We start from the raw sequence: 27,856 nt of genomic DNA on the forward strand, positions 1-27,856 counted from the left end.
GAATTAAACCATCCTACATGGTATTTGATTTCATTAATAATCATTGATTGGCAGAAAATGCTACGGAGAAGTTTTACATTATCTTCTAGTTTTAAAAGGGATCAAACAAGCGAGACATCACTTCATCAGCTCAATAGATGGATACTAGAGTATGTTTCAGATATTATTGTTTCAAATTCACCAACTGTTCTTCACTACTGTCCATCTCATGCAACTCCCTTTTATTCATATTCAGATACCTGACCTTTCATGGTTTTTTTGAAACATCAGCCACCTTTGAACAGGAGATTAACAACAGACTGCTAAATGAAAGACCAACATCAGCAAGAATAGAAAATCGTTCGAAAGTTATGCCTGAATCTCAACGAACACAAATCATTGACGAAATGATGTCCTCCTTAGAAGCTGGTGATTACAAGAATTATTTTTACTTGTGGGAAAAGCATGTTTCTCCCATGCTAAGATCCAGTGATCCAGAAACGCTCAAACTCGAATTTTTCACTCGACTATATTGCGCCACAATCCCTATTAGGGAGAAAAAAGATAAGCAAGAGCACCGAAAGTATGTGCAAGATTTCAAACAATATCTTGACATGAAGGCAGCAATTTTGTCAACATTTTCAGAGCTGCTACCGTATTATGCATTTCCATACATTCCTGACCCATCCACACACCCATCTTTCGTCAACATGTTCCAGGTAGGTTAGAAGTTCAATCATGTATTGTTGTGCGTTAAATAATTTGGTGTATATGGTATTATTGGGTTGAAACTTAAAGAGCAAATGGAAAAATGATTTATTCGACAGAATCAAGACCTATTTAGAGACCACTTTTTCGAGAAATATTGAGCAGCCATATCTTCATACATTGGCTTCTTCATATTGTCAACCCAGTGTCAACTCTAGCACAAATAATTTACTCTCATCAATGAATTTAAATAACGGAGGGTCAGGATACAAACAATTGGTCGAGCAACAGAAAAAAGAGTTTACAGCCCATATGGATTTCATACAAAACAAGTACAGAGAGCTTTATGGATTAAGCGCAGATTTAATTAGGGCTTTAGAGGGAGTTATGAAAGGAAAGAAACTGAACAAGCAATTTTTAAATGTAGTTGAGGACTCATTAGGATCATTACAACTCGAGTCCATTCTACCTGCTCTCATTGTAAGTATTTCTGAAAGAACTTAGATTTTGCGGCTTACATACGAACTGAAATGATTGCGAACAATTTTCTCAAAGCCAAGGAACGAAGAAAATGGTAACGAGACCGCAATACCATTTGTTTCCCTAGATTACACAAAGTTGAAAAACTTTTTCCAAAAAGAGAGCAATTCTCCAGTAATTCCCTACGTGTTACAAGCACTTCGTTGGAGATTGTCCAAATCATCCAGTTTACGAATGAAAATTAACAACATGAAAACAATGATCTATTATGATATTTTTGGAATTGTAAATAATGAGAAGGTAGGCTTTATCTTAATTTCTTTCAACATCATGCTGATTCATTTGATATTAATAGAAAATTCTTGGAGCTCTCTTATTTTCAAAAGATGACATGGTTGTAGAATATGCATTAAGATTGATTAACATTATAGCTTCTGAAAATATTGGAATTGTATATCTTATCAAAGATTTTCCAAGAAACTCATTAATAAGCGACCTAATTCAAATACTTGAAGTGGAACAGTCAGATACCATCATTCGACAAAATGTAATTGCAATTCTACAAAAAATTAGCGTCAAGTCCCGACCCCAAATGTAAGTGGATTGTGTTTCAAATAGCAACATTGTAACAATCATTTGCACATTGCATTGGTTTCATTTGAACGGCTCATGTGCTGCTTGTCTGTGTGACACACAAAAATCAGCCATATGATTGAAAGTGATGTCATTGGAATTTTATGCAGGATTCTGAGTGACGGTGCTCAAATGTGTAGTGACTATTCGACTGAGTATGGAGTAGCCTTGTTGATGAATTTATGTCTAGGAAAGGGAGCGATTGTCCGGTGTGAAAGAATTGATAATATCATCGACGTATTGATGGATTTGGCTCAACACGAGAGTCCACAAGTAAGAACCTATGCCAATGGAACGTTGTACAGCCTTCTGAATTCTAGTGCTGTATTAAAAGAAAAGGCAATCTCGGGCGGCATTGAAGATCGACTCAGAATTATTAAACGACAATCTGAGGATGAACTCGCAAAACAAATTACATTCATACAGCAAGTGTTAGAGAAAGACACTGTCGAAGGAGAGACAGAAGAGGAGAGCTTTGATGACGAGGAAGAAGAAGACCTCAATTCATTACTACTCCAAGATGTAGAATCCGATGAGAACATTGATACTGAATTAGAGGAGGAGAGTTTATTGTGGACAGAAGACCAACCGATAGGAGAAGAGTTATTGTGCCATTATTTCCTTGCCTCCAATGAGCAAGCAGAGGAGGAACAAGATTTGTTAAAATCAAAGGATTTAAATAACTAGGTGGTTATCAACTCAATCAAATAAACAGAAGTATGCTGTTCTCTTGAAGAAGCACAAATAATAAGTTTCTATTTGCAAATTTAAGGCTTTTTTCTGCTTTAGAGCATTCAATTCACTCTTTAAACGCTCACTATGTAAACAACAATAAATTGTGCAATATGTCACATGTTGAACAATACCAATTCACATTTCATAATTTTTCAATGTAGAAATATAATTAATTCAAATGCAAGGTAAAAAATATATGCCATTTGTGCGTATATTTCCATGAGCTTGATAATTTTACACTTACATTTCCTTCTTGTATTTGTCGGCCATCAACTTGTAATCATTCTTCAGTTTTTTAATGGTTTCAGTATGAGAGTTGATCAATTTATCATACTCATCTTTTTTCACATATTCTTCCTTGATTTCAGGCTCTACAGAAGGTAAATTAACACCTGTATAGGTCGGAGTGATTGGGAGGTCAAGAGAAGCCTGAGCATCTGCTGATGATGTATCCGCTGCTGCTATTGAAGTATCTACATTTAAATGATCAACTTTTCGTTTCTTCTTTGATCGCACATGATTTCCTATATTGTTGTTATTATTATTATTTACATTTGTTTTTGATTCAAGATCCGATGAGCCTTCTTCTTCTTCATGTTGTTCCTCTTCCTCTTCGAGTAAATCGGAAGCAAGTTGTGCCGATGAGGCTTTTTCAGGTGGTGTCGATGCTTTCAGACGTTCTTCTTCTTCGGCCCATTCCGCAAATAACTCTTCTTCAGCTTCCGAGAGATTTTGGCTTATTTTGCCACTTGGAGGGTTGTGTTTTCCACCTCGTTCGTTTGAAGACATTTTTTTAGAAAGAAATATTAATAAAAATTTAATTAATAATTCTTTAATTAGAAGAATTCTTCTAATTAATTTATATTTATTTTAATCAAAGCAATAAACTGTTGGCTGAACAATGACTCTTTTCTAAAATCCGCCACAATATTAATTAATTGTAACTGTGTTCATTTTCACCCTGTTGAATTTCAACTTTTCCATTCAACTGTGGTTGGTTGCATGGGATTTGTTTTTTTGGAAGTTGGTGGATTACTTTGCAAAAAAGTCATCTTCCAACAAATTGTTGTTACTTGTGTTTGGCGTGATCTTGTTCACTGTTGTTGTGCCTGTTGTGGAGTGACTTAGTTTTAAGGGTTGAGAAGTCGTTTTGTTTGGTTGCTGTGAGGATTGTTTCGATGAAGAGGGCACAATGGAATCCAAATTATCCCAACTGCTCCAATCATCATCTAATAGATCTGAAGATCCAGTGGTCATATTTCCCAAAGCGTTGGAATTAGTGCCACTGTCGTCTGACATGTCGAAAAAGTCATCGAATGGATCATGGATCGGACATTCATCTTCCATTCCAAATTAATTAATTTGGAAACAAAGCGACTTCCAATTCATCACGCAAAAGAAAAAATCATGACCATCTCGACCTGTTACGCCACCACCACCACGACTCGGAGTCATTCACAACTATTCACAACAAGTCCTTCAAGAACTGTCCACTCTCCATTGACAATGAAGATTCTTTTCATGTCTCTTCTTCTTGTCATATTCTTGTTTTTCATTTCTCCTTCCAATGTGATTCATTGCATCTCAACATCCCTTCGTCGTCAACAGGATGATCATCAACATGACATTCGGAAATTAAATAATAATTATTATTTTGAAAATTTACAACAAGACAATAACTCGTACAGCGTATCTCAGCGAAATTTTGGACGATTTCACCAATGTGTCAATTACTCTTCGATGGCTTTCTTTTTGCCTTGTTTGAGTTGTGGTGACAAAATACCTGACAATTTTGCATGTCTTGAATTGATATTTCCAGAAAAAGTTGAAAGATCGATCGAATGGAATTGGAATTCTCGAAATGAGTTCATGTATCGAAGCTTTTCCACGAGTGGCGAAAATAGAAATATATGTTCGAGAGTGAGAAAATGGGAGCAGGTTTCGAAATTGAATTGTCATGACGTGCTGTGTCAATCGAAAGATATTATTGACCTCGCATTGAAAATTTCGAATGGAGAGACCACTATTTTCGATTGGTTCAACTATTGTAAATATTGCTCAAAAGATTACATATTTGACTTGAAGACATGCCATTTCAATGACGACCGATTTGTCGATCTTCGAAATAATTTTCCAAATTTATTATTGACATGTGGAGCCACAGAGTTGGGAATTCCCATTCTCGTCAATTCGAACACCACTGGCACAATATATGGTCAAACGTATGAAACCATTTGTTACTGCACAGAGAGCGACTTTTTTGGATATTCTTGTTGGTATACTGCAAAACAGAGAACATATTACGATTTTTTGAGCTATTTAGGTCTCTCTCTACATGCCATTAATTTTATTTCCATTTTCTTTATTTCCTTTATTCCAAAATTTATTTATTCTCTTCGATTGAGGAGATGGAGAAATATCGCAACCATGTCATTGGTACTCTTGTGTGAAGCATCCTCCATTGCAGGTTATATTACCTTAATTGTTGGAAATTCAAATTTATTTATTGCATTGGAATATTGTTCGCTCTGTATTGGATATTTCAGTTTAATTGCTTGGATCAAATTTTGGTTTCATTTGGTGAGATTTGTGAAATCGAAAAAGTATAAGAGCACTTGGTGCAGTGGAATTTGCTTGTTGATTGTTTTTTTGATATTTTTGGCTTTAATGTTATTATGGCCAATTCTTTCCATGGTGATTCGGATGCAAATTCCAACAGAATTTGTTGTGGCGATGAATTTTGTGCTATTGTTGTCCATTTTAATTGCCATTCTTAGTAAGTCATTGAATTGAATTGAATTTAATCATAATATATTAATATCCATTTGAATGATTCATGTTTCAAATGATTTTTTAAATAATTTAACAATTGTGTTATGGTGTGGCTAAATGACGAAAACATTGATGATTGTCATACACACTCTAGCTTATATTGGACTCTCTTGTTATATTTATTTTGTCATGCGAAAAGTATCAGATATTGATCTATTCCAAACATGGGTAAGTGAGATTCATTGTAAAATGTTTGATCGTTGAATGTTTATTTTCGACGGCACGTCATATTTCTAACATGGTTATTTTTAAATGTTGTCAATAATTTTTAACGTCCTTACTAACCATTTCGTCAAACAACAAAATTCAACAGTTCCTTCGATTTGTCTTCTTTTCGTCTGCCATCATCACCATTATGGGCGTCATTCACATTTGTATGATTTTATTCGATTTTGCGTATCAAGATCCAACAACTGGAACTTTATTCTTTGTAGCTCATGTTTTACTTATCATTTTGATGGTTGGAGTTTCATATATGGAATTTGAAAAGAGTGAATTTTTGGAAGTTTATTCATGTTTGTGTGCTTATTGCAGAAAGAAAAATTCGTATTTGAGCATCCTGTCAGAAGTCAACAGTGAAGTGAATATTGCAAGTGCGACTGTCAATGAAGAAGAACAAACCATCCATCAGAACGAGGATGCACAACAAATATTGAAAAAAGATCCAACTGTTTGACCGTTTGGGATTTCAAGAAAGGGACAAAGATAGATGGATGTGCATTACACATGCGTTTATAGATCTTGTAATGAAGAGTTGATCAATGATTTGTTAGGGCAGGCTAACAGCATGCAAGGTGTTGTGACAACCTCACAAACGCTAGATTCACTTGATTCTTAAATCGATCTTGTTTAATTAGTTTTAGGAATATGTACAAAAGTTTACTTTTTCGTTGCATTGCTTGCTGGTTTAGGAGACTTCTTTAATGTTTTCTCTTCCTTCTCTAACTGATATTCAAAGAATTGTAAACAAAATACACAAACATGAACTTTTTGATACAGCAATGCTGGAGAAACTGGTTTACTTTTCATTCCCCAACTGGTGTTTTCAAATAAACAACAACAAATCATTTCATTTAAAAAGATTCCTCGTTCGGGATGTTTCTTCCTCACTTACCTTTGTCGTAATTTTAAAACGGAATTATATGAGATTGCTCCAGGCAATGACTCCACATAAAATTCTTGCTCACATAATTTACATCGCCACTTCTTTTGAAGTCCCTGAAATACTTTATAATCATTGGGAGACAATTCCGATTGAAGATCTTTTTTTCCAGACATTTCCGGTGCAACTATAATTCTCTTCCGATGTTGATATGTAATTTCAAAATTTTGATTCCGATCCACGCGTGATGTACTCTTGAAAACTCAAACGAGTCGGTCGTCGTTAAGGATCTCTTTTTTTTTCAGGATTGTATATTTTTTTCTACAACGCTGTCGTTCGTAAAAGGCGTTACAAATTTGGCGGGTTTTACAAAATAGAAGAAAAAGACGAAAAATTTGAATGGTGAGTGCAAGAATCGAAGGGTAGAATTGAATCTCAGAAACATTTTTTCACATCCCTCGAGGTCTGTTTATCAGAATTTACATCCATAGACTTGAAAAAGTACATTCTAAAGGATTCATGACATTAATGATCAACGTTGTTTAATCCTTCTTGGACAAGTAATAATCGAGAGATTGAATCAATCCTCCCTTCTCTGGTCTCTTCTTTCCAAATTGTTCTCTTTGGTGAACGAGTTTTTCCAAATTCTGATGAACGTATTGAGTGTCCTTTCGAACCATCTTGTAATAATAATCGGGATCCAACCATCCTCCAAAATCTGCAGTCACAGCATAATAATAGCGACATTTGACATCAGAAATTCGTTCAACAAGGAATGCAGTTTTCACTTCACCTCTCACATACTTGTTGTTGATAGGAGCTTTTGGATGATTCACTGAACGACTGATACATAAATATCTCTGTTCTTCTTCATCGAATCGACAACAGTATGCATGAACGAATTCTCTGTTCTGATGTGGAAATTTCATTTTGAGAATTTCTAATTCAATGACTGCTGCGTATTTACCATTTCGAATGAAATCCAACTGTTTGCTTGAATCCAAGTGAGCTTCTCGGCTTTGAATGTAATCAGGATCAACCCACATGTTAAACATTGCGTGGCTACTACAATCCATTTCACCCACATATTTCACTTGAGTGTGACGACGAGAATTACTGAGGTGGTTGTGGAGAAGTTCAGGACTTGCATAGGTTCTTCCTGATCCAGCTTCATGTAATAGTCTCCATTGATTCATGTCGTGTAGATTTTCAATGGCTTTTTGGAATTCCTTGTCTGTGAAAACATAATTGTCGAGATCGATCAATTCAGTTCCACATTTAGGACAAATTTTTGTGTTTTCCTTAACGTCATAGTCCTCAACATCGATCACTTCATCGCTTTCTGAGCTCACATTGTGATCATTTGAGTAAGACCCAGTGTTAGACATTGCCATTCGAGAGTTGGAGACATAATCGGTGGAGGAAGTGTCATCACTCAATTTGTCACCGTTGGTCAACTCTGATTTGACAAAACGAACCAAAAAGGTTGGATCTGTTTGCTTCTTTCTTTCAATGTATTTGATGAAGAGTTTTGAACGAATGAATTTGGGAAAGACCTCCTCTTTCAAATTCTGCAAAGCAAGAGTCTCCAAATTAAGGAAAATATCTTTAGGACAGTGCTCGGGAGAGCATTCTTTGAATTTCACTCGGAAAGGTCCATAAGCTAATTTCATAAATTTCAACTTGTGTGATGAGTCATCATTTAGAAAGTGGTCCACAATTTGTTCGGCCATCTGGAACCTTTCTGAATTGGAGTTGATCATTTTGAATTCTTGAACTGTCTCGTAAAAGATAATCATATTTTGATTGCTATTCACACTGAGGTAATCTTTCATCTTGGATAGAAAGGTGTGATCAGTGATCAATTTGTGAAATCTATAATTGTGTGGTTGTGTTAAATCAATTTGGAGAAGCATTTTGGAAATGTCATCCTCTTGTTTCAGTTCGTGCTTGAATTGTTGCAACAAGAGTTGAATGGTCTCTCCTGCATTGTTTTCCTTCAAGAACGTTTTCGAATTGTTATAAAGCACACGAGCACACTTGTAGGCAGAAGTCTTTAAAGCGATATGCATCGGAGTGTCACCATCGTTGTTCTGAATGATTGCATCTGTGGGCTTCAATTGATTGAGTGAGAAGCAAACGGCAGGATGGTTATTTATCACACTCAAGTGAAGAGGGGTGTTACCATTCACATCCCTTTCGGATGTCATTTCGTTGATATTATGTTCTGACAGGTGTGTCAACAATTCACCCAAAGAATGAATATAACCCATGGCAGCACATTTGTGAAGTGCGTTTTGTTTCAATTCATTGCGATATCTCACCACATGATTCATGTATTCCACAACATCAAAACTAGCTCTTCGATTGAACCCACTCGTTCCAACAAGAACCATCTTTCGAGTATCCTTTGTGTTCAATCCATTGATAGATTTTAGAATTTGATTAATCAATCTTGGATATTGCAATGCAATAAAGAATGGAACATCTCCCTTATTGTTTGGTTGAATCAAATCTGCACTGCATTGTGTCACTAAAAAGTTCACAGTGGCAGTATTTCCATTCTTGACAGCTTCGTGGAGAGCAGTGTTTCCCTCCTTGTCAATGACCTCATTCACATTTGCATTTCCTTCCGTGAAAAGTAAATTAGCAGCAGGAAGGTTATTATGTTGTAGGGCCACATAGAAGGGAGAATGACCTTCCGAGTTGACGACATTGCATTTTGCTTGGTTGGCAATTAAATATTCCAAAATCTGTCAAGAATTGACAGGTCATGACCATATTTGGGGACGGCAATTCATCATTCCCATTCATATCAAATTTAATATTTATCACAATGAGTGTCATCATTGATTGTTGCCTAACAACTTACCGTCTCCGACTTGTGATAATGTTTCAATTCGACACAATAATAAACACTCGATCGTTGCAACCTGTCCACAAAATTCAAATCTGCTCCAAATTGTTTATGCAACAAACGAATCATTTGAATATTTCCTTCCTGTACTGCAGTCATCAACAAGGTTTTGCCATTTTCATTATCGAGGGCATACCACGAGTCGACATTGAAAGTGCCAATGATTGAATTCTTGTCGCGATTTAATTCTTCGCTGAGAGTTTCTAAGTGTTGGTCTTTGAGAAGTTTGTGGAGCACTTGACGTCTTTGGAGACTAATGGGAGAGGTCATGATACCAGCAGGGATGGTAGAGGAGGTTGATGGTTGTTGTTGTATGGAAGAGGAATCCGAATAAGAATTATTAATGGCAACTGACATGAGGTGTACAACGACAAGAAGAAATGCTTTTTAGAGGTTTTTTTGATACTGTTGTGGTTGATATTTGTGGGTCGATGGAATTTGTTGGCTCCATCTTGGTTTTTTGATTGTTTCTCCAAAACAGTGTTCAATGCCATTACCTACAAATAAGGAAATTTTAAGAAAATGCAAGAATGTGATAATTTTAAAATAACATTCATGAATGACCATTGCTGTTGTTGTTGAATCTCTCTTCGCATCCAGACTTGAAGAGGATCATCCTTAGGTTGTGAAAATCCTAATGTCAGCACTTTCTTCTCTCTTCATGGTATTCGAATTGTGAATTTCGGCTTAATTTTTTTTGCCGCCATTTTGTGTGGAGTACAAATACTTTCTCCAATATTGTGCGAATATGGCTGTTTGTACAAATATGGAAATTTTGAAGAACGGCTGGTAACGACCACTGCTGCAATAAAAATGTCCCAACAGCAATACATTCTTCCCACCATCTCGGGAATGCAAATTGAATCGAGAGAAGAACATTCCTTTCCTTCAACGTTTTCTAAAAAGGTGAATATAGCAGTGTTCGGATTTTCAAAGGAGCAAAAGGAACATACCAAGACTTGGCAAGCTGTATTTGCTGATCTGAAAAGAGATGGAGGAGAATGGAAGGAAAAGGATGTGGATTTTAATGTGTTTCCATTGCTGGTAGGTATTGATTGTTACTATTATGTTGTCTAATTAGGATCACAATTATCGGGATTAATGATGATGAAAATTCTCGGAATGATGTAACTGAATGACGAAAGCCTGAAATGTATTGGATTTTAGCAAGGTAGGATTTTTCATGTCGGAATATAAATCATTTCAAAGAACGTTGAAAATTCATCATTTGTGGACTTGTCTATAATGATATTGAATCTAGAGGAATATTTGAGGCCGTTCGATATGCAACTGTGGACGATCTCATTCGACAACGTACCTATTTAATTCATACAGATCAAGTGAAATTCAGAGAAGCTCTTGGAATTGAAAGTGACGATAAAATTTGTATCTGTGTTTTTGCCAAAGATGGAACTTTATTGTACAAGACAAGAGAGGAGGCATACACTCCAGAACGAGGTAATCTTTTCATACAAAAAGTCGATGAACTGCTTGCTTAATCGTGACTTTAACACCTCTCAGAGTTGTAAAAATATCAATGAAATCGAATCAATGAAATTAATTATTGATTCCAACACATTTCAAACATGCATCCATCATCGAACGTTCACAATTGTGACACTCTTCTCAAGAGCACATTAAAAAACTCTCCTTTAATTGAACGGTGCGCACCATTCAAACCTGCGCATGTTTTTTCGAACGGCGGCGCAGAGACGAAATCAGAAATTTTCAAAACACACACACCCACAAAAAACGACTCCAACGCGATCCATTATTGCCACAACAACCACATGTCGTCGGAACAGATCACCACCAACACCACCTCCACGACCTCTCGAAAGTATCTCTTTTCAGAGGTCACTATTCAGCACGTCTGTGGAGGTTCAAGTAATAACTCGCTCCAACTACTGCTACCTCAACAGACACTCTCGTCATCCACATGCACACTTCATTCCTCTCCAACCATCGACGCATGCATTCCTTCTCATTGGGTCGTTTCCGATCGAAAGAAGAAATCCCTTCTCGAATTCTTCCTTTCTTCACAACAACATGAAAATCAGAAGGATCTTCCTCATGTGGAAGGTTATTATCAATTCTTAGAACCAGACAAGTTTGTGGATCCATGGATTGGCATCTCCCACGACAAGTCTATCGGTGATTACTTTTCCATGTTCAAATATATTGGGAATCGACCAAGTATTCCTTCTGATGAAGAATTACCACAATTGGAACCTCATTATGATTTATTGTTTCATCCCAAACCCTTCCAACACTTTGTGGAACATGCAAATATCACAAAAACCTCAAACACTACAACTGCCACAACTGCCACTACTCATGAAAATTCTTCTTTAAAATCGTCGACAAGTCTCAATGAAATGGATACACACATTGATTATTCAAAAAAGACCTATCAAATCACATGGATTGGACATTCCACATTTCTCATTCAATATCGTGGAATTAATATTTTAACAGATCCAGTATTCGCTGAAAGATGCAGTCCCGTCTCGTTTTTTGGACCTAAAAGAATTAAGAAAATTCCAGTGGATGACATTTCCAAGTTGCCACCAATTCATTTTGTTTGTGTGTCACATAATCATTATGATCATTTGTGTGAAACGTCCATTCGTGACATTCAAAAATATCATGATCCAATTATTTTGTTACCGTACAAGTGTAAATATAAATGGATGCAAAGTGGATGTTTGAATCAAGAAAAGATGAATTCAAAATTGTATGAATTGGATTGGTGGAAAGATGTAACTTTTAAGGTTTCTGCAAAAATATCAAATACGACCATGACAGTTGAAAGTGAAATTCGATTTGTGTTTTTACCAGCTCAGCATTGGGGAGCGAGAAATATGACAGATCGAAATGAGGCCTTGTGGGGTTCATGGGGAATTGAATTCAATGAAATCATTCCAAATGGTATCATTGAACAGCAAGTTGGAAAACGTGTGGTGAAATTTTGGCATGCTGGTGACACGGGTTACAATACACAAACATTCACAGAAATTGGAAAACGACTTGGACCTATTGATTTGGCATTGATCCCAATTGGAGCTTATCATCCAAGATCGTTTTTGAAGGATCAACATGTAGATCCTGAAGAAGCAATCACCATCGCGCAAGAGGTGGGTGCAAAGAAAAGTATTGGTAAGTTGATTTGTTGATTGATCGATCCATCGAATTAATTGATCGTTCTTGTTCATTTGTTATTCATGAACTCATCGTGTGGCGACACTATTTTGTCATTGACGTGTAGGAATGCACTGGGGAACATTCATGTTGACCTTTGAGCCAGTCATGGAACCTAAACAATTGTTGGAAAAGGGTTTGATTGAAAGAAAACTTCCTACTGATTATTTCATTACCATGAAACATGGAGAAACCATTGTCGATGACTTTGACCACACCCAAAATAACGAAAATTGCGTTCCAATGGTTGAAACAAATGAAACCAATGCTCTCAAAACCGAGCAACAAGAGAAAACAATAACAGTTCAGGAATGATAGATTCATGATGGACAGCATTATTTTACAATTGAAATGCAATTCAATATAATATTTGCCAATGTTTGAACAATTTATTGAAAAGAAAATGCATCCACCATGAAAAAGGATGAAAAAGGGGATCGTGAAAAAGTCATCCAAGAGAATTTGAATTTTTATTCATATCAATGAGCAATCGAGATATTGTTTTGAATGCAGTAAAGAATATATAATGGTTACTCTATTACTCTTCACACCGTTTGAATGTTGGGAATTCCAAGTGCATCAATGGATGTTTAGAACATAATTTCTAAATTCTCAAGCTAACTGCAAAGTTTGATTGCTGTTTGGCTACTGTTGAGATTTTGCCTTGAATTGGTTTTGCTGACTGGCATTCATAAACAATCTTAGGTATTGATTTCAGAAAGAGTTTCGAAGTCCGGTTGTTCATTTTTGCGAATGGAAACAAATCCTTAAGCATCAATGGCCCGTCCTGTTCATCGATTGATCGAGAAATGGAGGTAAACAATAAATAGAAGTATTTCTGTACCGCATCTTCCCAATTAACTTCATTTCTCTTGGTTGACGGCATCACAAAAAACATTTCCTCAAAAGTTGTCCGAACACGTCCTTCATGTATCAAGGTGCTCATTAAAACAGGAGGGTATAAGACTGTAAAAAAATCATATTTGTCTATGTTTAACATGATATAACCTTTCTCTTCCAGAGAGGATAATGATTCTGATCTAATCAACCGGTACTTTGTGACTTTCTTTCTTGTTAAAATTAATGATAACAAGAAATATGCGTCTTTCATTTGAATTGGAGCCTTATATTTTATTAAAAACTTCCGTTCACTTTCCCATGCTTCACTCTCTGTTTGGTCGTAATAGAGATAGTTTAAAAGGAACACGTCAATTCCTTGTGGATATCCGGCCAGCAATCTAACATAGTGTCTAAATTCTATGTTAGTTCTCCACGATCTCATCTTGTCCTTATATTTTTCATTGCCAGCGGCATGGTCAGTCAAAGCATTAATTTCTTATAACAAAGTTCGCAACAAAGGCGGGAGAGTAAGTGCTTCCTAGTAAAATTACATGAATGGTATGCTGCTATGTGCCAGCAAACAATGGATATAATCTCAACCGGTTGCATTGTATGTGTTCTCCAATTTGTGTCATTATTGTTTTAAGTGGATTATTTCTCTGATTTATGTCATAAACCATCAGATCAGCGCCGTCTACCGCAAGGTAAAACTCAATCTTTTTGTTCCAACAAGCAATACATGTGTTATTGATAGATATGGGTTAAATGGGACATTCTTGATCTTTTCAAAGATTTTGATACCTATTTCATCAACGTAAGAGCATATAAAGGAGGTACAAATTCTTTTGAACAAGGACTCTTCAGGCTTCATATCAGGATCAAATGGTACACCATTTCCAAAAGAAACAAAAAGAGGGAAACATAAGGTGTCTTTTCTAAAGTGTTCATTAAATAACCTTAATCCAACCTCCTTTAGGAGCTTTGATTTACCAACCCCAGGAGCAGCCGCCATAAATGACTGATAAACATATAATTTGTCCAACGAGCTGTATTGGTCATAATAATAGGCTTGTTTTTCAAACACTTTCATAATGGTCTGAATACTATCCTCCCTATCAACCAATTCAACATCAGATCCGAATGGGCAAAGCAATATTTTAGAAGCTTTTTCAAGATTGGGTTTCAATGTTTCGAGAGTATTGGTAACACCAATATGATCTTTCAAAAGTTGTAAAAGATCCTTTTCTGAATTAATAACCTTATCGACAATTATAAGATTTCATAATTGTCCTTTGTGGTTGGAATGAACGGAGAGGGTTGTAATATTTTAGAATATAGGAAGCAGAAACAGCAGCCCGAATGAATATTAAAGTAGGTAACTTTGGTGAGAAAGAAGAACTTTTTGTGTGGAGGTGAGAATAGAAATCGCCCAATGTTCAGCATCAACCATTTTTTTTTCAACTACAGTCCCGCGCTTTTTTTCTCAAGCTTGTTAACATGATTGTCGTGAGCTTCATGGGCGGCAAATCCAACATTGGGAGCAGAGGAACAAAAGGCCACTTCCACTCCACAGCCATCAACTCGAATCGCCACTAGACGCCAAACGTTGTAATTTGATCGATAGACACCTGCCAGAATTCGTCTCTTAGATCCCCAAACCCAACAATCCTCAATGAGGTTGAATTGATTGTCCATTTGATGATCGATTGTTCCAATCCAAATAGAACCATAAAAACCAAAATCTTTCACTGTGCCATAATCTCAAGTGTTAATCAACGAGTCACCTTCAAAGTTTAATCCCTGAATGGAAATGTATGAATATTTTCGTTAAGAGGTTCCTATTTTCAAACCATGGTCATGATTTTGTAAAGAATTTTCATGAGTTTACTGTAGATTTCGATAAGGGTTTAAAAAAAAATATGAACACTTCTTCTTCTTCGCCGTCGTTGTCTTCGGAAGGATCACTCCTACCGCCCGGAGTGCCGCCGACATCTTCATCAACTGAAAAATACCATCAAAAAAGAAGATCACCACCTTCCAGTATCAATTCGCGAATATTTGAGGATGAAAGAGTTTCCGATAATATCATTCCGATTGTGCAAATTGTGGTTCCTCATTCCGATCTGGATGGGATTGTTCGTGGTAGTGGTAGCACTTTGAATGGAGGTGGTCTTGCTTCAAAGAGTAATTCATCAGCGACGACCACTCCATCCTCAAGATATTCTCTCACAAGAGTCTCCTCCTTTACGAATAGATCTTTCAAAGATCTAAAAGAAGTGCCAACCGATTTACTGCCGAAAATTGTTGAGGTTTCCTCTCGATCTCCAACACCTGTATCTTCCGTGTCACCTCCTCGTTCGTATACCTCTTCTCCTACGCCAGTTTTGCCTTCAAGTGTAACATCAAATCTCCTTCCTTCTCCAATTTCTCGTCCGTCCTTCATGAAAAAATCTTCGTCAAGCACGAATGTAATTTCAAATCAATCCTCAATTCCTAAAACCCAAAAACAGCCACCGAATACATTTATTACTGAAGTGGACGTCAAGAAAGAGGATATTCAAATTGAAATTGAAGATATTGATTATAGACTTGATTTGTTGCCTCACTGGTTATTCAACTCAAACCATCAGTCCATCGAGGAGTGCAAATTTCCCCAAGATTTTTCCACTACTTGTAAATTTCCCAGAAAAAAACCACTCCACCCTTCTTTTGTGATCAAACAAGTTTTGAATATCTATTTTCCCTCGTTTTTGTCAGATCATGCTCCATCACAATCAAAAATTCTTGTCAATCAAGTATTGTTATCGGAACAAAATCAAAATATTCTTTTAGATGCCTTTTGGTGGTTTTATGTGACACTCTATGGAAATCAGTACTTGATTTCAAAAAGTACCGAATACTATTCCACAAAGTTGGATATTTGTTTGGAAAAGATGAACCATAGCAAAGACTTTTTTCTTCGAATGCAAAAATCTAAATTCTATCAAGAGAAGGCACGAGAATGGTCACAACGAAGATTTGAAGCCTTAACACAAGAATTTATTCAAGTTGAGAATAGAATTGCCAATAACTACGCAGAAATGGTGGTAAAATTTATTGCAGCACGTCAATTCGAATCTAAGCACAATGTTTCCTATGGTTTTGACGAAATGTACATTGAAGTCATGTCGAAGTCGGTATTTATGGCCTTTGGATATAACTTTCCTGATAGTGCCGAGCAATTTGAAACTGTTGAATTTCAACGCAAAATCGTAACACAATTTCAAATATGGAGCCTTGGGTTGGACTCGATTCGACAACCTTGCTTGGACACTGTTTGGAAATACAAAGTAGAGCTGAAATTACCAACTTCTTCATCAGAAGAGAGCAAGTTAACTGCGAAACAAAAGTTTCAAAAAGCTGTTTTATCTATTTGTACAGGAGTGAAATCAAAAACAAGAGTTAAAAAGCAAACAGAGGAATTGAATGATGTTCTATCAAAAATTGAAGAGACAGTCTATTCACCTCATTATAATCTTTTCGAAGTGTTTCATGAAGAGGAAATGAATTTTATTGATCTTGTTAAGGCCAACAGGAAAGAACAAATTGCTATGGCCTATTCAAAAGGAGTCAATCTCACCGCTCAAGAATTAGATCAAATTATTGAATACGATGAACGCGACGAAGAGTTGCTTTTCGAATTGAAAATCTTGCGAGAGGAGAAAAAAAAGCACGAAAAGAATCATTCACCCAAATCTTATGACATTAAGAGAGTTGCACAAGTACGAAAGAAAGCATGGTATGAAATTGGAGAAGGTGACAATGTTACACTCAAATCCACCACACGTAAAGAATGTAAACATTTGGGTGTATTCAAAGCTTATTCCCACAGTAAGAAATCGAGCCCTCTCGTTTCTCAATATGTCTCTCTGTTGAGAGAAACGAATTCCCTTCAAAGACAAGCCGAACGCTTTGAGAAGAGAAAAGCAATGCGACGAGACTACATGAAAAATCATTCTCATCAAACAACCTCGAAGGAAAATGCGTCTCGAAACAACAGCTTGGACGAGAGCAATGTATTAACAGGTTCCTATTCATCATTGTTGAAACCTGATAAGAGTATTCACAAATTGTTTTCAGAAGTGTTGTAGTGTCCTTTTTAGGATTTTAATTCAATCCAATGGAATAGGCTGACTTTGGTTCACTCTGAACAGTTCATTGCTGTTCATGTGAAGTCTTTTTGAGAATAGATTAGCTTTCAAAATGCCTTGTCAGGTCAACTCCAAACCGAAGACAAAAGAGGTATTGTCTCTACCGTTGAATCCTGATGGATTTTTGAGTCGACAGATGACAATTCGAAAAAAATGTCTACCACCAGTAAACTGCCGCCCTCCACTTCAACTTCCTCTCCTCCTCTCCCAACAACAACTGTCTCATCTATTCCTCTATCATCCTCTAGTGCTCAATCCTTCTCCACTCATCATCATCCTCTTCATTCAACCGTCGGAAGAAAATCTCCATCTGTCATTTCTCTCACTTCAGATGTCACCCAGTCAGTACCGTCATCATCAAAAAATAACAATAATAATAATAATCATTCAGAGACACCGTCTCAGCAACAACAACCACCAAACAATCATCACACAAGAAATACTTCATCCTCGGCATCTTCATCGAAATTTAGAACGCATCACCGAACGGAATCCTTGTCCAGTTTGTATTTGGAAGCTCATTTAGAAGAACCACAACTATTGGAAAATAATTCTGCAACAAATGCACCAATTGTGGGAGCTTACAACAAGATTCATTACAAAATTGTGGTACTAGGAGATGCACAAACTGGAAAAACGTCACTGATCAATCGATACATTTCCAATGCATTTGAACGAAACTATACACCAACTGTCATTGAATCCTTTTCAACAAGTATTAATAGTAATCAAACAGATTTTCATTTAGTTTTATGGGAATTGAGTAGTTTAGATAGTTATGCAGAGATGAGACCTTTATCGTATTGTAATGTAGATTTATTTTTCTTATGTTTCGATGTGTCACGACCTGAGACATTGAGAAGCATCAAAAAGAAATGGATTCCTGAGATTACAAAACATTGTCCTGATGTTTCATTTCTAGTGGTAGGATGTAAGACAGATTTGAGACGAATTTTTCCGTCACAACAGACGGATCAAAAAAGAAGAAGTTTTCGGAAATCAATTATTCATCGAACATCTCTAAATTCTTCTCCTGTATCAACGACTTCAACACCTCCCAAAACAGCTAAGAGTGATTCTAATTTGTCAATGAGAGAATTGGATGAATTGAGTGGTAGCATGGGTTCTGATTATTCATTTTCTTCGAGTTATTATGATCGACCATTAACAGAAAGACCACATCATCGATTGGATATCACAAGTAGCAGTGGTGGTGTCATTGGTGCATCCAACTCGATGAGTTCCATGATGAATGGCAGTCGAGGAAATTTATCATCCATCGGCTCAACAAGTCCATCCTCTTTTGTGAAAAAGAAAAACATTGGACTCAGCATTTTGAATGCATTAGGAAAATCGAAAGAAAGTCTTTTCACACAGTCACCTCCCTCCTCTCCTGTAAATAGGAATAGTCAACAAGTTGCGATTCTTAATTCAACAACAACAACGAATGGATCTAATGGTAGTTCTATAGATATTGTGATTGATACGAATGAGATTGAAATTGATTTTTCACCCTCTAAAGACAAACAACAGTCACCAAATCGCTCTAGAGGTTATTCCACTCGATCTCGTTCGCTGCCAATCAAAGATTGGACAAACCATTTCAGGCATTCCGTGTCCGCAGAACAATTTGAAACTGAATTTATTCAAAAAACTCCACGAGAACTCTTTATGGAAGGAGATTATGACACACCTTCTCCTCGTGACTCGATATCACTGTCGAATAACGAAAATGAATCTGTTTCATATTTGGAGGCAAGAAAATTTGCTTCAAAAGTACAAGCATGTGGATATATTGAATGTAGTGCTAAAATTACTCTCGATTTTAAATCAGTGATCAATGATGGATTTACACAATTTTTGGAGAATCGATCAAAAAAGAAAAAGAGTTGTGTCGTCATGTAGGAAAAGACTAATACAAGATCATGAAATATAGAGCATGATAACAATGTTTGGTTTCACACATTCATTTTCAACAAGCATTTATCAAAATTTGTAGATGCCTCATAATTACTCATAGATCTTATCGTAGGCCATCATTTCTACAAGTTTTGGACCCATTGGCACATTGGTAAGGATATCCTCTGGAAAGTTAAAACTCTTGATCAGCATTGGAATGAGAGGTGTCAACGATTCACAAATTGAATTAATCATTTCATCCAATTTACCATACTGCTCACCAGAAATTAATCCATGTTGCAAGAAAAATCCATCTTGTTGAATCCAAGTAACGACAAGCAACAGCGCAAGTCGTTCTAAAACTTGTCCAAGATTTTTGTGTTCTTCTGGAAGTGATTCCAATGCTTCTCTCATGAATACTTTGATCGCATGATTCTCCACGTAGGCATTGCAAAGTTTGAGAGCAATATCCTGAGAACGAACGCTAACATTGAAGGCATTTCTAATTGACTTGGACAGACATGCTATCTTTTTCAAATATTCATGTTCAAGTGTTGCATCTCTGAATTCAAAGAGTTGCTGTAATTGTTGCAAGTCCCACAAGTTTGTTAATGGCTTCAATTTTGGAACTGTGGATGCTCTCTTCATTAAATTTCTAGCAGCAGTTTGATAGAGAATGGTGTTGTCACCTAAATGTATATGTGTTCAATGAAATGAATTATTATGTGTGAACACAAAAATTGTTGTGTGTCATCAATTCACACTGTTGTTAACACCACATGTCCATTCATAACTTGTAGAACTCACCTTCATAGGTTAGAGAAGCATCTGCAATGGTTCTCATTTCACCAATTCTGTTGACAGACAAAAAACCTTGAGCACCAGCTCCCTTTCTACATTCCTGACATCCATGGAATGCTGTTTCACTACATTTAACTTTCAAACAATCTGCCAATGTGTGAAGCATCTTATTTTCAACACCTTTTGAAGGTTTTTCATATCTCAATTTCAAATCCTGGACAGCAAAATGCATCACATAAGCAAATGCCATATATGGATAAAATCGACGTTGAAAGCTGAGATAGGAAATAATGGGTACTTCCTGATCGAGTGTTGGACCAAATTGCTTTCTATGAATAGCATGTTTCAAAGTAATTTCCAATGCCAATTTCAAAGCTAAAAGGCTCGAACTTGCTGTCATGATTCTTCCAATCAAGAGTGCAGAGACATGACTCAAGAATCTTAATCCAGGATCAGGAATGGAGGTCTTGTAAGTTCCATCTTCAGTAATGGTTCCAAAACGATCCAATAAATAATCTTTAGGAATGGTGACATTAAACCAGACGCGTCCATTATCCAACGAGTTGAGTCCAATTTTAGATCCTAAATCTCGAATTCTTATACCAGGTAAAATTGAATGATCTTTTTCAGAGCGAATTGGAACCAAGAAGGTGTGAACGCCCTTATTTTCATGATTTACAATGAGTTGTGCAAAAACAACGGCCCATGTGGCAAACACGGCAGCACCTCCAGACCAAACTTTAACAGCAGAGTCGCTTGGTGTCACAATGTTGAAAGTCTTTGTCGAAGAATCGTAAATGGCACGAGTTTCAATCGCTTGAACATTCGAAGCGTGATTCAACTCGCTCATGCAAAACATTCCAAAGAAATTTCTTCCAAAATCTTTCACCATTCGATCCAAGAATGGTTTATGTTTTTCTGTTCCAAAAAACAAGACTGAAGCACCAAATAATCCAAAATGAATCATGCATCTTCCACTACTTCCAAAATCAATCATACTCAACGTTTCCAACACTATGAAAAATCTTTTCGGATCTGTTTTAAAATGTTCCATTTCGAAAGGTTTCAATTGTTGAATCACAAACTCCAAACGATCGTGTGACAATTGTCGTTCTTCTTCCTTACTCAAGCCATATCTCCTTTCAAATACTTTTGGATTCTTTCTCACTAATTCGTAAATATCATTCCGAATTTTGCGATGAATGTCGGTTTCATAATCTGTGAGTGTATGTCGAATCATTTGATCGGAAGAAATGGAATAACATGAAAGACAATGTTGTTGATCAGATGAAGAAGAGGAAGGTTTTAGAGATCCATACGGATATTGATGATGACTCGAACAGGAATGAAGAGAGAGAATCTCATCGCTAGAGGTCGAATCGGAATGACAAGTGGCATTTAATGGAAAAAGATGAGAAATCAGTTGAGCAAGCCTTCTCTCTTCCTCACGATGATGGCAATCATCTCCTTTCGAAAGCAAAGGGAGGACACTTGGGGACATTTTTTTGTGTGAAAAACGAATCTATGATCACAGAAAAATCCGAAAATGGAAAATAATTCTTGCGGCTGTTGAATGTAAAGAAAAAAATAAAGAATTTGGATGGAACAAGATGATGATGGGAACAAAATTGGCCATACATTGAATTTAGATGATGATTCATAGATGTGGTGTATTTATTACTCTCTCAATATGTACAAACATCGACAATCAATTAGTAAATTAGGTCAAAAAAAAATGTTGTAGGAAATCAAACATGTTTCCCACTCGATCAATTGCTTCTCACTTAGTAGCAGATATAGTATTGTTGTTGTTCTTGTATATATTTTAAATATTCTAATAATTTCAAAATAGGAAATTCAATCCATTCATATATAGAAATTATTGATTGCGACCTATTGGAAGATCCATTAAATTTTTCGATATGGATTCAATGGATGGAAATTGGTATACTCAAATTGCACTCCCTTCAATTCCGATGGAAATAAATTGTTTCCATCTCCGCTCAAACTTCCCGACAATTCTTCAACATCCGAAAAGTTTCTCTTAAATAGCAAAGTTGGAGAATTAAGGGTCGAAGAATCTCTCTGAGCCGTTCGATAATAATCCATTAAATAAACACTCTTTCGATTGTTTGAAATGAATCGAATATGTGGCACTTGATTTTCTTCAAATATTTCAATATTTGGAAGTTTTGAATGTGATGACACGCCATTCGAAGATGTGACAGAAATGTTAGTACCAATCTCCGGGGCTGTTGAAGTCGTATTCGATTTGGTGGTATCTTGTGACGACAAATGATGATGTTTTCGAGGTGATTTGATAAATCCTTTCAATAATTGACTCTTTGTCAATTCATTCTTTGTATTTCTCTTCAAAATATAACTTCCATCATTGTAATCATCTTGCTGATTTTTCAACTTTTCATCTTGATCTTCCAAACTATGATCCATATGCTTTCCATGCACCGTGGTGAATGGATCTTCATAGGAATTGTGAAAATCTGCTGCATCTCCATCATTGCTTGTGGTATCTGCATCGGCAATTCCATCCCATGCATTTCCTGAGGATTGAGAATGTGTTCTGGGCATCACCGATGAAGGTTCTTGCTGCTCTTCCTCCTCCTCTTCCTCTTCATTGTTTAATATTGGATACTGAACTGGTCCAAATACCAATTCGAGACGAATTTCCTTTTCGGCCAAAGTTTCATTTTCTTCCTCAATCCATTGTTCGAGTTTTTGTTTACAAAGCATTCGGAGTTCTTGGATCTTTTGAAGACGTTTTCTTTTCTTCAATTTTGGCCATAAACGATAGAGAAGCAAGGAGAGACCACACGAAGGAAGTGACGACACGAAGGCCAACACCAACCACAATTTTCCATTTTTTGAATTTTCAGGATAGGCCTCATCCAAACGATTCATCGAACGTTGAAATTCGAAAAGCATTCGATTGGCTCCTCCGATGCAATGCAGAAAATCTTGTTCACTCAATTGAAATTGTGCCAAGTGTGAGTGAAAACGAGAGGGTAAAAATCTTCCACATTCGAAATGAGTTTGTTGTTGGAGGGAAGGTTTGTGTGAGGAATTTTGTTGTTGGAGGGAAGGTTTGAGGTGTTTAGAAGCAGTTGCAGCTGGAATGAATTGAATTTTGTGAAAGCTGGGTGGTGGGGACATTTTTTTTGTTGTTTAGGAAACCGTTGAAAGTTGTTGACAAGTGACAGAGGTGACGTTCTAATTGGAAGGCGTGAAATTGTGGACTATAAATGAGGTCTTGTGATAACGAAAGAGATAATGGTTATTTTGATTTGTAAGGAGTCGAAAACTATTTTGTTTCTCAATGCCCACATTTGGAGATTGTATTCTTTTTCACAATTATCGTCAAGATTTTTTTTTTCATTCGTTCAATTGAATTTAATTGACATTCAACATCAACAACGACAGCTCATTTCCTTTGTCTATCTCAACAAATCTTCCTTTTCTTTATGCAATGCAGTCGTCTTTACTTTCAGGCACCAGAAATATAAAGTTCCTGCAGTTGGAGGAACTCTCGAATATTTTGAAAAAATTAATCTTCAAAAAAAATAATCACATCATGGTGCAGACATCACTCTACGATTATGCCAACAAGAAGAAAGCCTCTTCTTCTTCAAACGGAACAAGAACTACACGTGGTGGTAATGGTACTTCCTTGCCATCGGCTGTTGGAAAATCATCATCCTCACGAGACAAATCTTCTAAACGGAAGAAAAATTTGGAAAGTGATGATGATGAAGAATTTGAATATAGAGAGGAAGAGGAAGAAGAAGATGGAATGGATGAGGAAGAGGAATATGATGAAGACGAGGAAGAACGTCCGAAGAAAACAAAGAAAGGATCAGCGAGCAAGAAAAAGAGAAGTAAAAAATCAGTTTCCGATGATGATCATGATGATAATGAATATGAAATGAATGGAGGTGTCATTACATCAAAATATTCTTCCGTTGATAAAAAGTCAAAGAACAAGAATGACGAGAGGTTTGAATTTCTCGTCAATCGAATGGATGCCCAAAAGAGATTACCTTCCGATCCGGATTTCGATAAATCCACTTTATTTATTTCATCAACAGATTTTGCCAAGTTGAGCAGCTTTGAAAAGCAATATTGGGAGATTAAAAAGAACCATATGGATAAGGTTGTAATGTTTAAGAAGGGGAAATTTTATGAGCTTTATGAAGAAGGTTAGTGACGCATCTTTTTGAGATTAATATTTGTTCGACGACTTTTTGTTCAAATTTTTACTGCATTTTTTCACATTTTTATTGAAAATGTCTGCACAATGCCATTCATAATTTCTGAATTTCAACATTTCATATTTGCATTTTTGAACAGATGCTGATGTTGGAAAAAAAGAGTTCGATTGGAAAATGACGGAACGAGTGAATATGAGAATGGTTGGAATACCAGAACAATCTTTCAAAACATACGCAGCCAAGTTGATTAACTTGGGCTATACTGTCGTGAGAGTTGAACAAGTGTAAGTAATGACGCAGAATGTGCTAACACGATTAATTGTTAACACGTGACATAATCACTTGTTAAAACAGTGAAACAGCCAATGAACAAAAGGAAAGAAAGAAACAAAAAAAGGGAACAAAAGGAACATCTACCGATTGTGTGAAGAGAGAAATTTGCGAAATTACTACACTCTCCACCATTACTGATCTGGATTATTTTCCTGACAGTACTTCTAAATATTTATTGTGCATTAAGGAAGACATGATGAACCATAGATATGGTGTCACATTTGTGGATGTTTCTATGGACATTTTTTACTTGGGATATTTGGAGGACGACAATCACAGAACTCAAATCAGCACCCTTATCTATTCCATAAACCCATCAGAGATTATCTTAGAGAGACAACAATTTTCCCCATCAACAAAAAAAATTATTTCCAACCAGAAAACTGTAGTTATTGAAAAGAGAGTATCAACAGATATTGTGCCCAAAGACTATAACTCGTATCCAACTGCTGAAGCTGCAAGATATTTTGTGGAGCAACATGCAGATTCTCTTGTCAAGGATCCAATTATTGAGAAGTTCTGGGATAATGATTTAGTAATTTCCAGTTTTGGTGCTTGCGTTTACTATTTGAAATATGTAAGTTTTTATTGATTGAGTTCAAAAGCATTGCAATTTCACATACAAATAATCATGATTGTATGGCCTTTGCTTGGATTACCATCGAACCAACAAACAACTTTTCTAATCTTGTTATTCCTCAACTACGTCAGCTTTACAAAGATGATGTTCTTTCTTCAAACACTGCCAAATTTTTCAGCTATGACGGAAAAGTCGACAAAGACCATCTCATTTTGGATGGTCAAACTCTACTTAACCTTGACGTCAAGATTAGTTCAACAAAAGGGACCAGAGAAGGAAGTTTGTTGAGCTTCCTTGACCATACCAAGACAGCCATGGGAAAAAGATTATTGGAAAATTGGCTCACCCGGCCCTCGAGAAATGCCGATGTCATTAATGATCGATATAACGCCATTGAGGACATCCAAGACAGCTTTCCTGACCCAGATGGTGTTCGTGAAAAATTAGCCGGCATCAAAGACTTGGAACGAATGTGCTCCTTTTTGTACAGAGAATCCCGTAAAGTGAAGAAGGAAGTATTCTTTGATAATAGAGCCTCCAAGAAAAAGATAAAAACCTATCTTGAAACGCTGGACAATTTACGAAAAGGCCTCGACATTATTCAATCATTACAAGATTCGATTGAAAACTTTAAATCCAACATTTTACAACACTCACTGGATTTGACAGCTATTGATGAAATTGATGCTGCATTGGCAGAATTTGAGAATGAATTTGACAGAGAATTGGCCCTGACTGGTGAAATTAAGCCCAATGCTGGTAAGTGATTGTGCTGTTTATTCGATATTTAATTTTTTAATCGACGCAAACTATTATTTGTCATCACAAGGTTACGGAAAAGAATACGAAGAAATGCAAGCACAAATTGAGAGTATTCATAAAGAGGTGGACACATTCCTTGCAGATGTTAAGAAAAAATATGATCCCAAGTCCAAGTTAGATTCAAAATCAGGAAGTAAAGACTGGTTCATAGTAATACCAAGAACAGTCACTGATCTTCCAGAAGAGTTTGTTAGACAACCCAGAAAGCTCAAAGAATTTTTCAAGTACAAGCATTCATTATTAACAACAAGTCTCGAGAAAGTCAAAGTTTTGGAAGATAAAATGGGTGACATCCAAAGAAACATTTTCAGAACAATTCTTGGACGATTTTCTGAATTTGACCAATATTGGAAGCGAGTCGTCCAATGTCTAGCGGAATTGGACTGCATCCTGTCTCTCCACTCAGTCAGTATTGGAGGAGGATTTTGCAGACCTGTGATTTTACAAACCGACAAACCAGTACTTAAAGTCATGCAAATGAAACATCCAACCGTTAAAACTGCTGCTGACACAGATTTTATTCCTAACGACATTATATTGGGCGGAGATGACGCATGTTCCATTGTTGTGACAGGTATGTTTTCATTTGTTGTAATTTTTTTCAGTCATGACAACAATTTATCAATTCATTATTTCTGTAAACATATCTTTCAACAATATCTCAACCCTCCTAATGTCTGATCGTATGAAAATTGAACATTTTGGATATTTTGGTTCATCACACATTTGTTTTTATCAGGACCTAACATGGGAGGAAAATCAACAATACTTCGTTCCGCATGTATTGCTGTGATAATGGCACAAATTGGATGTTTTGTACCTGCCGAGAGCTGTGAGCTGACTCTTGTTGATAGAATATTCACAAGAATTGGTGCCAACGATAGAATTATGGCCGGTGAATCGACATTTATGGTTGAACTGAATGAAACATCCAATATCATTCGTCACGCAACTCCAAGCTCTCTAGTCATTTTGGACGAACTTGGACGAGGTACCTCTACGCACGATGGCTACGCACTTGCTCGTTCAATTCTCGAATATGTTGCTGACGTTGTTGGTTGTTTGTGTTTATTTAGTACTCACTATTTTGAGTTAACGGAGGAAATGAGATATCATCCCAATATTGATTTCTATAAAATGACCTGCGAGGTCCAAAAAGATGAGAATGGCAGAATTTTGGATGTCATTTTCACATACCACTTCAAAAAGGGAGTTTGTGAGAAGAGTTATGGAATTCAAGTGGCGAAAAAAGCAGGTGTGCCAATTGAAATTATTGACAGAGCTTCCATCGTTGCCGAAGATTTCGAACAGGGAATGAGAGCCAACAAACCAATCTCGTACGATCAAATTAATGATGCGCAACGAGATATTTATGAGTCATTACGAGCCACTTCAGAAGAATTGGCATCTGGTGGTGCGGAGAGTCTTACTCCCGAATTATTCCAACAATTTGTTCAAAATTTGAAAGAAAAACAAATTGAAGTACGGAAGGCCTACTCGAATTATTCTAATTTAATGTAATTGTGGCGTTGCTTAGCGAAGACCTACCTTGTGTTCATTAATTTATTATTAATTTTT

At 36.5% G+C, this 27,856-nt stretch overlaps 14 protein-coding genes across 14 annotated transcripts; 7 read left to right on the forward strand and 7 right to left on the reverse strand.

Annotated features, from left to right (window-relative positions):
* Positions 1 to 57: 57 nt before the first annotated feature.
* On the forward strand, positions 58 to 2,487 carry FDP41_008277 (uncharacterized protein; the record flags this gene model as incomplete). Its single annotated transcript, XM_044712113.1, has 6 exons — positions 58 to 149; positions 236 to 698; positions 778 to 1,167; positions 1,243 to 1,467; positions 1,523 to 1,761; positions 1,872 to 2,487. The coding sequence occupies 6 exons, from the start codon at positions 58 to 60 to the stop codon at positions 2,485 to 2,487; spliced, it is 2,025 nt and encodes a 674-aa protein (XP_044558286.1).
* Positions 2,488 to 2,499: 12 nt separating this feature from the next.
* FDP41_008278 (uncharacterized protein) lies at positions 2,500 to 3,324 on the reverse strand (the record flags this gene model as incomplete). The annotated part of the gene is made up of 2 exons (XM_044712114.1): positions 2,500 to 2,617; positions 2,780 to 3,324. The coding sequence occupies 2 exons, from the start codon at positions 3,322 to 3,324 to the stop codon at positions 2,500 to 2,502; spliced, it is 663 nt and encodes a 220-aa protein (XP_044558287.1).
* Positions 3,325 to 3,567: 243 nt separating this feature from the next.
* FDP41_008279 (uncharacterized protein) lies at positions 3,568 to 3,882 on the reverse strand (the record flags this gene model as incomplete). The annotated part of the gene is made up of 1 exon (XM_044712115.1): positions 3,568 to 3,882. The coding sequence occupies one exon, from the start codon at positions 3,880 to 3,882 to the stop codon at positions 3,568 to 3,570; it is 315 nt and encodes a 104-aa protein (XP_044558288.1).
* Positions 3,883 to 3,942: 60 nt separating this feature from the next.
* FDP41_008280 (uncharacterized protein) lies at positions 3,943 to 6,043 on the forward strand (the record flags this gene model as incomplete). The annotated part of the gene is made up of 3 exons (XM_044712117.1): positions 3,943 to 5,311; positions 5,462 to 5,535; positions 5,681 to 6,043. 3 exons carry the CDS (start codon positions 3,943 to 3,945, stop codon positions 6,041 to 6,043), a joined length of 1,806 nt encoding a protein of 601 aa, XP_044558289.1.
* A 203-nt stretch (positions 6,044 to 6,246) lies between these two features.
* FDP41_008281 (uncharacterized protein) lies at positions 6,247 to 6,645 on the reverse strand (the record flags this gene model as incomplete). Its single annotated transcript, XM_044712118.1, has 2 exons — positions 6,247 to 6,403; positions 6,482 to 6,645. 2 exons carry the CDS (start codon positions 6,643 to 6,645, stop codon positions 6,247 to 6,249), a joined length of 321 nt encoding a protein of 106 aa, XP_044558290.1.
* Positions 6,646 to 7,011: 366 nt separating this feature from the next.
* On the reverse strand, positions 7,012 to 9,743 carry FDP41_008282 (uncharacterized protein; the record flags this gene model as incomplete). Its single annotated transcript, XM_044712119.1, has 2 exons — positions 7,012 to 9,222; positions 9,342 to 9,743. 2 exons carry the CDS (start codon positions 9,741 to 9,743, stop codon positions 7,012 to 7,014), a joined length of 2,613 nt encoding a protein of 870 aa, XP_044558291.1.
* Positions 9,744 to 10,199: 456 nt separating this feature from the next.
* FDP41_008283 (uncharacterized protein) lies at positions 10,200 to 10,885 on the forward strand (the record flags this gene model as incomplete). Its single annotated transcript, XM_044712120.1, has 3 exons — positions 10,200 to 10,430; positions 10,532 to 10,557; positions 10,648 to 10,885. The coding sequence occupies 3 exons, from the start codon at positions 10,200 to 10,202 to the stop codon at positions 10,883 to 10,885; spliced, it is 495 nt and encodes a 164-aa protein (XP_044558292.1).
* A 291-nt stretch (positions 10,886 to 11,176) lies between these two features.
* Positions 11,177 to 12,902, forward strand: FDP41_008284 (uncharacterized protein; the record flags this gene model as incomplete). The annotated part of the gene is made up of 2 exons (XM_044712121.1): positions 11,177 to 12,545; positions 12,655 to 12,902. The coding sequence occupies 2 exons, from the start codon at positions 11,177 to 11,179 to the stop codon at positions 12,900 to 12,902; spliced, it is 1,617 nt and encodes a 538-aa protein (XP_044558293.1).
* Positions 12,903 to 13,191: 289 nt separating this feature from the next.
* On the reverse strand, positions 13,192 to 13,869 carry FDP41_008285 (uncharacterized protein; the record flags this gene model as incomplete). Its single annotated transcript, XM_044712122.1, has 1 exon — positions 13,192 to 13,869. One exon carries the CDS (start codon positions 13,867 to 13,869, stop codon positions 13,192 to 13,194), a length of 678 nt encoding a protein of 225 aa, XP_044558294.1.
* Positions 13,870 to 15,346: 1,477 nt separating this feature from the next.
* FDP41_008286 (uncharacterized protein) lies at positions 15,347 to 17,557 on the forward strand (the record flags this gene model as incomplete). The annotated part of the gene is made up of 1 exon (XM_044712123.1): positions 15,347 to 17,557. One exon carries the CDS (start codon positions 15,347 to 15,349, stop codon positions 17,555 to 17,557), a length of 2,211 nt encoding a protein of 736 aa, XP_044558295.1.
* A 213-nt stretch (positions 17,558 to 17,770) lies between these two features.
* FDP41_008287 (uncharacterized protein) lies at positions 17,771 to 19,522 on the forward strand (the record flags this gene model as incomplete). The annotated part of the gene is made up of 1 exon (XM_044712124.1): positions 17,771 to 19,522. One exon carries the CDS (start codon positions 17,771 to 17,773, stop codon positions 19,520 to 19,522), a length of 1,752 nt encoding a protein of 583 aa, XP_044558296.1.
* Positions 19,523 to 19,627: 105 nt separating this feature from the next.
* Positions 19,628 to 21,818, reverse strand: FDP41_008288 (uncharacterized protein; the record flags this gene model as incomplete). The annotated part of the gene is made up of 2 exons (XM_044712125.1): positions 19,628 to 20,205; positions 20,324 to 21,818. The coding sequence occupies 2 exons, from the start codon at positions 21,816 to 21,818 to the stop codon at positions 19,628 to 19,630; spliced, it is 2,073 nt and encodes a 690-aa protein (XP_044558297.1).
* Positions 21,819 to 22,225: 407 nt separating this feature from the next.
* On the reverse strand, positions 22,226 to 23,488 carry FDP41_008289 (uncharacterized protein; the record flags this gene model as incomplete). Its single annotated transcript, XM_044712126.1, has 1 exon — positions 22,226 to 23,488. The coding sequence occupies one exon, from the start codon at positions 23,486 to 23,488 to the stop codon at positions 22,226 to 22,228; it is 1,263 nt and encodes a 420-aa protein (XP_044558298.1).
* A 418-nt stretch (positions 23,489 to 23,906) lies between these two features.
* FDP41_008290 (uncharacterized protein) lies at positions 23,907 to 27,799 on the forward strand (the record flags this gene model as incomplete). The annotated part of the gene is made up of 6 exons (XM_044712128.1): positions 23,907 to 24,531; positions 24,683 to 24,827; positions 24,898 to 25,453; positions 25,588 to 26,215; positions 26,286 to 26,852; positions 27,018 to 27,799. 6 exons carry the CDS (start codon positions 23,907 to 23,909, stop codon positions 27,797 to 27,799), a joined length of 3,303 nt encoding a protein of 1,100 aa, XP_044558299.1.
* Positions 27,800 to 27,856: the final 57 nt, after the last annotated feature.

The sequence above is a fragment of the Naegleria fowleri genome (assembly GCF_008403515.1).
Source record: "Naegleria fowleri strain ATCC 30894 chromosome Unknown tig60, whole genome shotgun sequence".
Classification (NCBI taxonomy): Eukaryota; Heterolobosea; class Eutetramitea; order Acrasida; family Naegleriidae; genus Naegleria; species Naegleria fowleri.